At 47.5% G+C, this 12,064-nt stretch overlaps 1 protein-coding gene across 5 annotated transcripts in view; it reads right to left on the reverse strand.

Annotated features, from left to right (window-relative positions):
• Nucleotides 1–12,064, reverse strand: part of FMNL2 (formin like 2) — a 345,204-nt gene that overhangs the window by 26,789 nt on the left and 306,351 nt on the right. For all 5 annotated transcript variants that reach the window (XM_030887752.2, XM_030887757.2, XM_045298702.1 and 2 more), the window contains exons 10-15: nucleotides 10,765–10,839; nucleotides 8,132–8,242; nucleotides 4,988–5,137; nucleotides 2,461–2,562; nucleotides 326–635; nucleotides 1–46 (exon numbers count right to left, since the gene is read on the reverse strand). The exon at nucleotides 1–46 is cut by the window's left edge and continues 218 nt beyond it. In XM_030887752.2, coding sequence (XP_030743612.1) covers nucleotides 1–46; nucleotides 326–635; nucleotides 2,461–2,562; nucleotides 4,988–5,137; nucleotides 8,132–8,242; nucleotides 10,765–10,839 — 794 coding nt within the window. The remainder of the gene's footprint in view (nucleotides 47–325; nucleotides 636–2,460; nucleotides 2,563–4,987; nucleotides 5,138–8,131; nucleotides 8,243–10,764; nucleotides 10,840–12,064) is intronic.

Here is a 12,064-nt window from a genome sequence, read left to right on the forward strand (position 1 = left end):
GGAGGCGGCGGGGGTGGCATGGGTGGTGTTACTGGACCATTTTGCACTAGTGAAGGAGAAAAGAGACAGTCTGACTTTAAAAACAGAGGAGCAATTTCCTCCCCACCCCCCCAAGTACGTCCCAGACACGTAATGTACCTGGAAACAACTCACTGAAAAGGACAAAAGGTGTGGTTGCCCCCAAAGGCCGTACAATCTCCTCATTGCACGGATGGGAGACGTTGTAACACATGCGAGAGGAAGATGTATAACCTGAATCCCCAAAGCTGAAATGCTCCTAAGTCTGGTAAGTAACAGAATAGCCCAACCCTGCCCTGGTGCTCACCTGCTTCAGGTGCATCTGATGACAGAGGTAGCGGTAGGGGAGGGGTGGGCAAGGCCCCTGAGGCAGCCCCGGTTCCTGGTCCCACATAGTCCCCGGCTGCGGCTTCAGACCCCGCGGGCGAGGCGCCCGATGCCACAACTGGAAGGATGGCGATCTCCCCATCCCCTTTCTTCTGGATTTTAATGGTCCCTTGTTTCTCCAGTTCGTGAATCTTTTTTTCCAGGGTCGACTGTCTTTGAATGGCTTCTTCTTTCTCCTTGACCATTTTCCTTAACGTGTGAACCTGGGTGTTGGCATCTTTGTAGATTTCCTGCAAAAAGAGTCCACGATGAAGGATTGGGCTCCACGTGACCCTCCCTATCTATCTATCCCCATCAGATGGGGGCTTGAAAAAGCTGATAAGCAAGAAGTAGCAACAGGTTAAGGAATCCCTGGGCGTATCACAAACAGGGATGAGCTGAAAGGCTGGCAAGTCAAACCCACAGAGAGGAGCCTTCGAAGAAAGACCCGGCGACACCCGGAGCCTGGACCCTCGCAGCCTTGAAAGCCCTGTGGAGCGGTTCCTTTCTGTACACAGGGGCCACCGTGAGTTGGAATCGTTCAGGTGGCAATGAACCACAGGAAAAGGAATTAGATGGAACCCCACCAGGACCTGTGAAGTTCCTGTGACCACTCACTGGTGATGTACACAATATATTCTAGCAATTATGTTATGATTAAGATGGTTCTTTGCATTAATAAATAGCGCTGACTCAATGTTTTCTGTGGGCCAAGAGGAGCAGGGCAGAGACAACCCCCAAATAATTATAGAGCTGACTCTGGACTCTACTGAGTCCATACGCTGGTGGGGCAACATGCTTTTCTTTTCCTTATGGTGAAAGTTCTTTAGTGGCCCCTACATACATGTCAGCTAACAACAGACAACAAGATGTCCATCAGACAGACTGGGAATTGAAATGCTCTCCAGAAACTCGGGAATAATCTCTCCGGGATGAAGCAGAGGTGGGCCGTCTCTGAATGGAGGACAGAGCCCCCTTGACCAGGGCTGGTTCAGGCAATGGGCCGCTTGAACATTTGGTGTTATCGTTAACACAGCAGGCCAGAAAGCATCCCTTCCACTGATAACTTATTTCTGCAGACTTTTTTTTAAAGCAGAAAACAAGGAATTTACCAGTTTGGATCAAAAGCTCATTCTGGTCCCCTTTGTAAGGGGCCCACCGAGGTTGCAGGGCAGGGATTTTATGAAATGAACTGACTGCAGGGCCGTGGACATGGGCTCTCTCCCCAAAAACCTCCAGCAGGTAGGGACCATGCTTCACACCCTGCCTGTTCTTAATAACCGCAGAGCTGAACTTGAATTAAGTCCATATGCTGCTAGGGCATGCCAGAATATACATTTCCTAGAGTTAACTGTGGGACCCCGACGGCATGTCAGGCAGCACACACAGGCATGATGCCCATCATAAAACGCGCCGTTCCATTCACGGTGGTGTGAAGGAATGCCTCTCTTCGGAGAGCCCTCCGGGCACTTTGGCGTGTGCCTGTTCTGCAGTCACAAGCACACGGACAACACTGTAGAATACCTGGCGTGGAAGGTGAAACCAGTGGGTGGCCAAAAAACAGGTCAGGAATTAGCTGATAGTAAAATGGATGGGTTTTGCTTTGCCACTTAAAAAAACACTTTGTTTTCTTAAAGAATGCCATTCGACATAGCCCGTGTGACAATTTCAACAGTGACCACCAATCTGGTTTCAAGTAGATGCAAAGCACAGAAATACAAAGAAGTCCTAGCCCTAATAAAAGAGTTACAGCAGTGGCATGCATTAAATCCACGCTGTTTTTATTTCCAACCAAATGGATGAGGCCCAGAATTAACTCGGTTTCTACAAGATGGACCAAAATTCTGGTTCCCAAAGCATGTGACAAAGCCATACCGTGCCCCTAGTGTGTGACTGCACACACGTGGATACAGCCCGTGACTATGTGTACAGAGTATCTCCTCCGAACCGGGTCTATGAAACATCTGCATCAACGCCCTCCTCTGAAAGGACCCTATTCTGCAGCCCCCGGGCCGAACATGGACGGGCGTGCCCTGCCCTCCGCCTGACCGGGGCAGCTGCCACTGTCCCACTTACTCGCACAACATCCAGCTCCTTGCTCCTCTGCATGAGTTGCTTCTCCAGTTCCACAATCTTGGACATGGCTTCATTCTCCGTGTCTTGCAGCTTTTCAGACAACTGTAATGTCAAAAAGGGAAGTGGAGTCACCACACAGGGCACATCAGAAAATGAAGCTCAGAGACCACCAGAGGCCCACACGTGCCCACAAGCGGTTTTCTGGCCTGGTTAATATGTATACAACGGCTCTGAATACATATTTGTTTCTGAGAGGAATTAATCATCTATATGTAACCCTTAATAAGACCCACATGTCAGCTTCCTTGTTTTCAACATATGTGGTGTGCCTTCCTCCATTGTGGAAGGAGCTAGCAAGGGTACCGACGACTGGGTGGTACAAATGATTAACGGAGTCAGCTGATAACTGAGACGAGGGAATGTTGGAGTCCACCCAGATGGGCCGCTTTTCCAATCGGCTGTTAGAAACCCTACAGAGTTTAATTCTATCCGGACAGACACGGGGATCACAAGGAACTGGACTCACTGGATGGTACCTGGTATTAGGAGCCAGAATAGAGAACAGTAAGGTGAGGGGTAAGGTGAGTAAGGAGAGAGGGGAGAGGAGGAGGAAGCTGTCTGCTCTCCCTTTATTCCTGCCTCATAAAGCACCCAGCAAGACGAAGTGTGCTGGGAGCCACAACCAAGGCTCATGGACGCCACAGTCGAGAGACCCACTGGCGCATTGCATGGGGTCAATGTGCTGTGCAAGACCTCTTTAAAGGGTTGAAAACTAAGGACAAGGAGCACCTGACCTAAGCCAGAGGCACCTGAAAGCTGAGCACTGACTCAGGAGGGCCGGAGAAGAACTGATGCACTTGACTTGTGGCGCAGGTAGAGGACACTGAAAATACCAGGGATTTCCAAAGACAAACGAATCTGTCCTGCAAGAGGTACAGCAGGAATACTCCTGAGAGGCAAGGCTGGTTGGCAAGACTTTAGACATCAGGAGAGGCCAGTCCCTGGAGAAGGACATCACCCTTGGTCAATAGACTGACAAAGTGGCTGCAACAATGGCCTCAAACGTGGGACTGATCATGAGGACGGTGCAGGATGGGTTTCACTCTGTCGTCTACAGGGTCCCCATGAGTCGACGTTGACTCGATGGCGCCTAACAACGGCAATAAAGGACCACCAGACAAAAGCTTTTGGAAAGCACTGATCCAGGAAACTTTGCTCTGTCATTATAAAAATAATTTTTAAATTACAATTTGTTGCTTTCTAAACAACCAAAACAGGAAAGACGTTGTGGGGGAGAGTTTAAGTAAACAGGTAGTCTGCTACCAAGGTGGGCGTATACCCGTAGCCACGCCACGCTGGCTGCGGCAGTAAAGGAAGGGCAGACAGGACAGGGCATGTGTTTTTAAAAAAAAACAACGACTTTAATAGAAAACTCTAGAATTGAGCAGCTTCAGAGTTCTCACCGTTCACTGAAAATATCACAGGTAAAGATAATCAGTGAGGCAATATGAGGAGCAAGAGTGGAGATTTAGCCTCCTTAGTCAGAAGATAACACAAATCTGGCAAGGGAAGAAGGATACCGGGCCTGCTGATCTCCTAAGAAGGTGCCGACGAGGTCGGTGGAGCACTTACACAAGGAGGGTTTGGCTCCTCACCTTGGCTCAGACCCAAGGCGGGAAGACAGACGTCTGCTTTCAGAGGGGCGGCAAAAGGTGAAGGACAGTAAGTACTTATTTCTTACAGCACACAGGAAAATCAATAGAAAAAGGATGTTCCACCCCAAACGCTCATTTCACAATCAAGAAAAGAGTCCACCAGAAAGCATGTCATGAAACAGACAGGTCCGTGCACCCTCCGTGGGTGTGTGCGAGGCACCGCTCCGTCCATCCTCTCTGGGTAAATAAGTGCTGCAGGATGAGCAGTGGGACGGCTTCTGAAGGTCTTCTGACTCACATTCATCTGTGGTCCGTGGCAAAAAAGACCTGCTGAGTAAAAATGAGCCCCGCTCCAACAGAAAAGCTCACTTGCTGGTTACCCTGAAAAAACCTATTGTTGAAATGAATCATTTCAAAATGTAAGGGACCACACGACAGGAGAATACAGACATGCATCAGGGAGTCATCGGAGCATCCTGCCGGGGACATCCTGTGTGGACACCTTTGGTAAAATTGACTTGTAGTTGAGGAAATGTTCTTCATCACTCAGGGTACGAATTCCCACATTTGAATTGCATTCCCTCAAGGTTTTAGGTTATGTCAAGCACCCAACTCTCCCGTGGCTATGACTCAGCGAGCTAGGGAACTCAAATGCTCTTTAGCCAACGGGAGTGTGCACTGAGGCGAGGCTGCTGCTTCCTCTCAGCTTTAAGCAACACAAACTGCCTACTGGAGGGGCCAGTGAGTGGAGGACTTCGAATAATTCCCTACCTCAAGCTGCAACCCTTTCATCTATGCCAAATGCACTAAGTACTGTCCTCAAGCCAGCCATCATTAATTCAGCACCTTTTTCTGTTCTGAGATGGACTTACATGAGAAATGTTTTCTTCCAGTTCTTCCACCCTCTCCAAGGCTGCATTCTTGGTTTCAGCATCTTCCAGCAGAGCTCCCACATCAAACACATTGTCCAGGTAAGCCTGAATCTGGACCTGCAGCTTGTCACTCTCTGTGTGTTTCAGCTTCTGGAAACCAAAAGGCAAGCACAGGGGGTGTAAGCATCATCTGTGGAAACAGAACATAGCCTCCCCCCACCAACAGTCTATGAGCTTCTGTTTGTTCCAAACAATCTAGACTGTTCTGAGAGATATGAATACATCCTCCTCCTCCTGAAGGAAACTACCAAGTGACTTCTAAAGACAATACAATCAACCAGACTACCTTCTAGGGTACAGCCCCTCCCCAAAATACACACAGATTCTTTCCTGCTCCATGTAGGCATATTATAACCAAAAATAATATTATATTAGAGTATGCAAAATCAAGCTAATGAGAAAATGTCTAAAACTGCTTAAGAACAGAAGTCATAGGTAACAAAAACCTAAGGGGGGGCAGTTTGTGTAGTGTAAATGAGTATGATGAGTGTCATCTTTGCCTGCATAATGCTCCCCAGTATACACGTGCATGCAAATGGGGTATACATGCTGCCTGCAGGTGGATTTTAGCACAAGTTACTCATCCTGCATGACTGCTCCCCTACACCACTGTACAGCAGGAGCACTTTAAGGCTCCCCCAAGCACTCATCAGAAAGTTTTCCCTTGTTCATTGCATCCCAGGGCTCAGCATCCATTTGCAACTGTTAGGGAAGCTTTAAGGGGAAGCTCAAAGTAAACTACATCATGGAAGTTTCCTTACATCACCCAAGACTTGTCCTGGTACAGGCCTAGTGAATGCTTTGATGTGGCTCTTCTGGTCAAAGCGTCTCTAACTGCCACCCAATGAGCTTTTCCTGCATGGGTCTGGGTAAGAAGGTGGGGGAAGACAATGATAGGATTCGCCACTGAGCAACTGTGAACAAGGATTTGCTGGAATACTCCACCCTGCTAGGTATAAAACAAGCCCTGTGGGAAGCAGGATAGGGGATGTCACTACCAGCAACAGCCAGGAGTGGAGTGCATCCACTGTGCCCGAGATCCTTGTTCAGTGAGCCTCCAGGATCCAGAAGTCAGCTGACACCAGAGGAGCCAGAGCACGAGACAGAGTGGTGGAATTCCCAACCCAAGAAGCAAGTAAAGTTGAGTGCTTCTTTGCAGGAGGCGGGCTTAAGGAGTGAGGTGCCTCTGGGCACTTAATTGGGGTTGCTGAACTTGCCAACCCAAGGAGTTGGGGCTCAGTGCCTTCAGGCGAAGGCTTACTGGAGTGGAGTACCTCTGGGAACTTAATTCAGGGAGCAGGGTTCCCTGACAGAGCTTGAGCTGCATGCTCAAGGGAAGGCTTATTGGACATCTGTTCACAACCCTGAAAGAACTTTGCAATTTATCCTGATGAACAACTGTATCTTCAGCATTTCTCACTTGCACTGCAGCCTGTTAACTTCCTCGATATACCCTTTAAACATGAAATACTGCCTGTGAGCTCTGTGTAGTCACTGCAATGAATTATAGAATCTAGGGTTTTTTAAAAAGTAGAGAATATTGTTTGAGACAAACACAACACCTGGGGAATAATACATGAAAGGGGTGGCCCAGAATATCTGGCACAGGAATGATGTGAGCAAGTCTTTACTGCTTAAGTCAATGCCCATTTACAGAGATGGGTCACTGTAAATCAGTGCAGCATCTGCACCACTCTTTGCTTGTAATGTTAGTCTTTTAAATGCCTTTGCCTATCTGGGACCCGAATCATCAGACAAGCAAGGAAAAAATACAGAGTTGGAGAAGAATCTTAATTTTTAAAATGAATTTCATGCTAGATCAATTCTCGAAAAAGTAGATTTTCTGTTCGGACTAACATGGAATCCTGCAATTTAGTGTGTGCTGAAGAGACCCTTCCAGAGGGGTCAGAACTGAAAAGGCTTCTGAATAAGGGCAGAGGTCAGATGGGAAAATAAAGAAGAGGCTTTATTGGCTATGTTGTAAGATTCTCAATGAGTAACAAGTAGTTACTGAATGTTAATAACTGAATGTTAATTAAATGAATGTTAATAACTGCCACTATTACCTGAGACCTAAAAAACACCTTGAGCTTTTTGACGTCACAAAACTGAGCGAGCCAACACCATTATGAGGAATCCACACATGCATATTTTGTTCAGAATCGCTATTCTCAGAGCAGCGGGGAAAGAAGCCAGACAAGCCTTGACCTCAGAGGAGAAACATCAAGCTCTCAATAAGATAGTCCGTCAATGATATTAGTTGAGTTTTCAGTTAAGAAAGCAACACAAACAGGAAGTGAAGTCCACAGACAACAACAGAAAATAAGCTTGCCTTTCCATTAGCCATCTTCCAAATCCAGCTAGCCCATTTGGAAGACCACGAGGGAAAGGCAAAAGAAAAACTGCCTCAGGGTCCCGGGATGAGCGTGCATCCTGCAGGTACTCAGGTGAGATTATGCCTTCTACCCACACCAACTTTCTGCTCTTTGGCTGAAGTATTGCAGGGAACTGGCCAAACACTTCTGAAAGGGCCCAAGAAAAATAAACGAGATCCCTTTCACCCAAGAACGGAAAGTGGAACTTCTAAAGCCACAAGCCCTTTAAGGAGAATTTCCCAGCTACAAGAGGAAGTCCCCAGTGTCCATTTCCTTGTGACTTTCGTATGCTCTCAGCATTACCCATCACTCCACAGCAGTCCTGGTTTGACTTTCCCTGCCCAGATGGCGTCCCCAGAGTGACCAAGAACATGAATTACCCAATAGCCCGGAGGAAGAGCGCACTGAGGCTTGCCCCCACACAAAGCTCACAAGCAGAGGAATGCTGCAGCCAAGCCTGCAAGAGGTTATCTAACTCTGGACTAAGCAGCTGCTGGCAGAAGGCATCAGGAAGTCCCAAGAGCTCTGCAGGAATCCAGCTCCTCTCGTAGACTGCATCCCTCAGATCGGTTCCCAGTAACTAGTGCACATATAGTGGGGGCCTGCAATGAGTTTTGAGCCCTCTTTCACTATTGTGGAAATGTGTCTTGGAAGGTGGACAAAAAGAATCAATTCTTAAATCAGAGGCAAAGGTTAGAGTAGTACTCACATCCAGGTATTCATCCAGGCCCAATTTGGTGAATTCATATTGGAGGTGAACTCTGAAATTCATGTCTTCTACTGAATGGACTACAATATTAATAAACTGCATGGAGGCCACCTGAAAGGAAATTGTCAAGGGGTTAGATAAGACGCCAAAACTCTTTTCTCATTTAAATCACAGTCATGAACTACCTCACAAATTCAGGCCCATTACCAATGTCTTTTCCTCCATAGCCAGTGCTGCAGAAGATGTAGGGAAACCGGAACCATCATCCACAGCCGTGGGACATGCAAACAGATAACGCTGCTGCTGGAAACAGTGAGGTGGGTCCTCACAAAGTGAAACACCGAGCTACCGGGTAATCCAGCAGTTCACTGCTATGTCTACACTCGATGTAGCATTCATTCATCATGTGATATTCATAACAACCCAAGATCCATCAGCGGACAGATGGATCAAGAGAATGGAGCAGATCCACACAGGGGAACATGCATGAACTTTGAAAACTGTATGTACGCTAAGTGAAAGAAGTTGAGTCACAAAGCCTGGGTACTGTGTGATTCCAATCGTATGAAATATACAGAGATGGACTGCAGTGCAGGGGTGTGACTGGTGGGAAGTGGGCGGGGCTGCTAATGAGGATGGGGTTTCTTGTAGGAGAGAGAAAATGTTCTAAAACAGGATCGATCGTAGTGATGGTTGGACAACCTGTGAATAAACTGAAACCCTGATTTGTACGCTTTAATGGGTATAGTGAACAGTGTCCTAATCGTATCTCAGGAAAACAGTTAGGATGTATGTATGGATTGTGGTAAGAGTTGTACGAGCCCCCAATAAAATGATTTTTTAAAAGGGCATACAGGTTTCTCATGCAAACTGTGTCAATTACTACAAGCATAATGTAACAAATGTGGGGGACATATCTTTCCCACATAAAAGGGTTAGAAGTTTGTAACGCTATGCTTCAGCTTGAGGTCCCTGATGCAATGGAAGTGAACACTGTGTTGGGTATTCTAAGCACGGGCTGAGGAGACTGCAATTCACAGCTGTTTAGGGTATCTGCTTGAGGCTAGGACTGGGCCTTGAGACTCAGGCTGAGTATGGACCTCCTGTGTCTAACAGTTCCCAGAGGAACTATCAACCAACAAAACCAAACACAAACCCACTGCCATCCAGTCAATTCTGACTCATAGCAACCATCTGTGACAGGGTAAAAGTGCCCCTATGGGTTTCCAAGAGGGTAACTCTTACGGGAGTGGAAAGGTTCATCTTTCTCCCATGGAGTGGCTTGTAGCTTTGAACTGGTGACCTGTGGGTAGCAGCCCAACATGGACCCACCACGCAACCAGGGAGGGAAGCCTGCAGATCTCAGAAAATCCTTCAATGTGTCTTCAGGCCACAATTAGGATTTAGGTGTATGGATTTAGAAGTCCTGAAACTCATTTGGCGGTCTTTTTAAATTTTTTAACCTTCGGGGGACAGTATTGCCGTCCAGCCTAGGAGATCTGCAGTCTGATCGTGCTCTCACCAAATTACTAGCACAGGAAAGAGATCGCAGGGGAAAGTCACGGCTGCATGTCAATCTGGGGATGTTGTCGTTGTGCACCGCCGAGTAGATCCCAGCTCCCAGCTCCTCACTGCACTTGGGTTGACGCCGATTCACCGTGACCCTACAGGACAGGATAGAACTGCCCCTGTGAGCTTCTCAGACTGCAATTCGGGATAGGAGCAAAAAGCCCTGGCTTTCTAAGGGCGGCTCATGGTTTCAAACTGCTGACCTTGAGGTTAGCAGTCCGACACGCAACCACTACACCACTGAGGCTCCTAACAACCCTACAGGACATAGCAAAACTGTCACACAGAATTTTCTAGGCTGTCATCTTTGTGAGAGGAGCCCTGGCAGAGCAGGGGTTAAGCGTCACCTGCTCGTGAAAAGGTCAGCGGCGGGAACCCATCTGTTGCTTGGTTGGGGAGAGGCGTGCTATCTGCTCACTCCCCGGGAGATCTATGAAGATGTCTGTCGAGTTGTGGAAAGACAGCCTGCGGGGCAGTTCTGTCCGGTCCAGCATCGCTGTGAGCTGGCAATAACTCAGCAGCAATGGCCGTGGGCTGGGGACGATTTGCAGAGCAGACCGCCCGCCAGGCCCTGCCTCACACGGAACCACCAGGCTGACGCAACCCTTTTCCTTAGCAGCTTCACCGCCGCACCACCAAGGTTGCCTCAGCTTGGTGCACCTACTGCCAGTTCTCTGTCGTCAGGAGGAGGGCACTGGCTGGAGCCTGTATGAGGTGTGTGGTAAGGCTCTCGGTTGTACCCCCTAAGGGCTCCCATGCAGCACCCTCATCAGCTAACACGACCACTGCGGAGCGGCTCCCCTATGGACTTCCTTTTCCTTCCTCCACTTGCATTCGCTATATACAAACACTACTGCTAGACTTGACTGTAAAGTGTCTATGTAAGGAATAAAAAGGAAAATAAATGCCATAAGGGGAAACACAGATTAAGAAAGCCTGTCTACATTCGATCTATAGCATATAATATTCCATTTCCTGTCCTTTGTAACACACACACACACACACACACACACCTAGAGGGGTGAGGAAAAAACTGCTGAGTTTGCTATGTTGAAACAACTCACCATGAAATCTATGTTATTGTCTTCATTCCTGAAATGTTCCATCAGCTTCTCAAAGCGCTGCTTTTCAACGCAAACCTGAAACATACATTTCATCGGGCATGTGGAATTCCAAACATAAGCACTCCAAAATTAGATGCAGAAATGTCAGCGTTAATAATTACTTCCAGAGTATCTTCTATTTACTTCTTTTCTAAGCTACTTAACTCGCAAATAGCAACATAAGCCAAAATGGATCCCCAGTCTCTTGTGCATCTTCTCTTGCTATTTTGAAATCTATCTCAAACATCTTTTTCTTTCATCGGTTACCTCTGCAGACGCACCGATCTTTTAGCACACACTCGGAATCCCAGAAGGCAGCCAATGGCAAAAAAAGACCCGTTTCCTTTTTACGGGCATACTTTTTAAACAAACATGCTGAACATTTTAAAGAACTGAGTATTTTAATTGCTAGAAAGGCAAATTCAAAATTTCTGTCAAACTGAATCAAATACTTTTAGTGCAGAAATTACAACACAGGTATGAATGAGCCACTTTGGAAAGTTATTTCAAACAGAGATTTGCAGTTACTTGTAATATCGCATTCAGCTCAGAGTAATGACCCGATTAAATTGGTGACATAAATAGAAACAGTACTGTGGACTTCCAGGCTCCAGGAGATCTGCATGTATGTAAAGTTAAACACATGGAATTAGAAGCACAGAGTCAGGAGATGAAAGCACATAGTGGTGACGGTTGTGCAGTACGATGGGCGTAATTAATGCCACTGCATGCACGGGTAAAGATGCCACCGTGGCCCTGGGGGCTACAGTCCCCACAATGACAAGAACCACACAGAGTCGAGGACAGTGTATCAAGTAGTCAGCTCACTGTCGTCGAGTCGATTCCGACTCCCAGTGGTCCCGCAGGACAGAGTCCCTGCACATCTGCACGGGAGCGAACTGACTGCCCCATGCTCCTGGGGAAGGGGTGGGCTCGAGCTGCCAAGCCCAACATTTCTGTGGAAGTTCACGGTCACAATGCAAGGAACAAAGTTTAATTCTAGCAATGCCCTTCTACAGAGCAAAGTCGCACTCCCACAGGCTTATTCCTTCATTCTGCCTCTAGAGAGGTGTCTGAACACCCACGGACAGCAAACGCGGTTGGGAAGACACAAGCCCTGGTTTCACATGGTAGACTGCCGCATTCCATTTGCGATCTTAGGGACACTCATGCTGTTCCCGAAGAATTCTCCTCAGGGGATACTTCATAATGCTATGACGTCATTCAGTCCTGTTAAATAACGCCATTGAGTTGCATGTTA

This window comes from Echinops telfairi, unplaced genomic scaffold, assembly GCF_000313985.2.
Source record: "Echinops telfairi isolate 266 unplaced genomic scaffold, ASM31398v2 ScPeMD7_4;HRSCAF=17, whole genome shotgun sequence".
Taxonomy (NCBI): domain Eukaryota; kingdom Metazoa; phylum Chordata; class Mammalia; order Afrosoricida; family Tenrecidae; genus Echinops; species Echinops telfairi.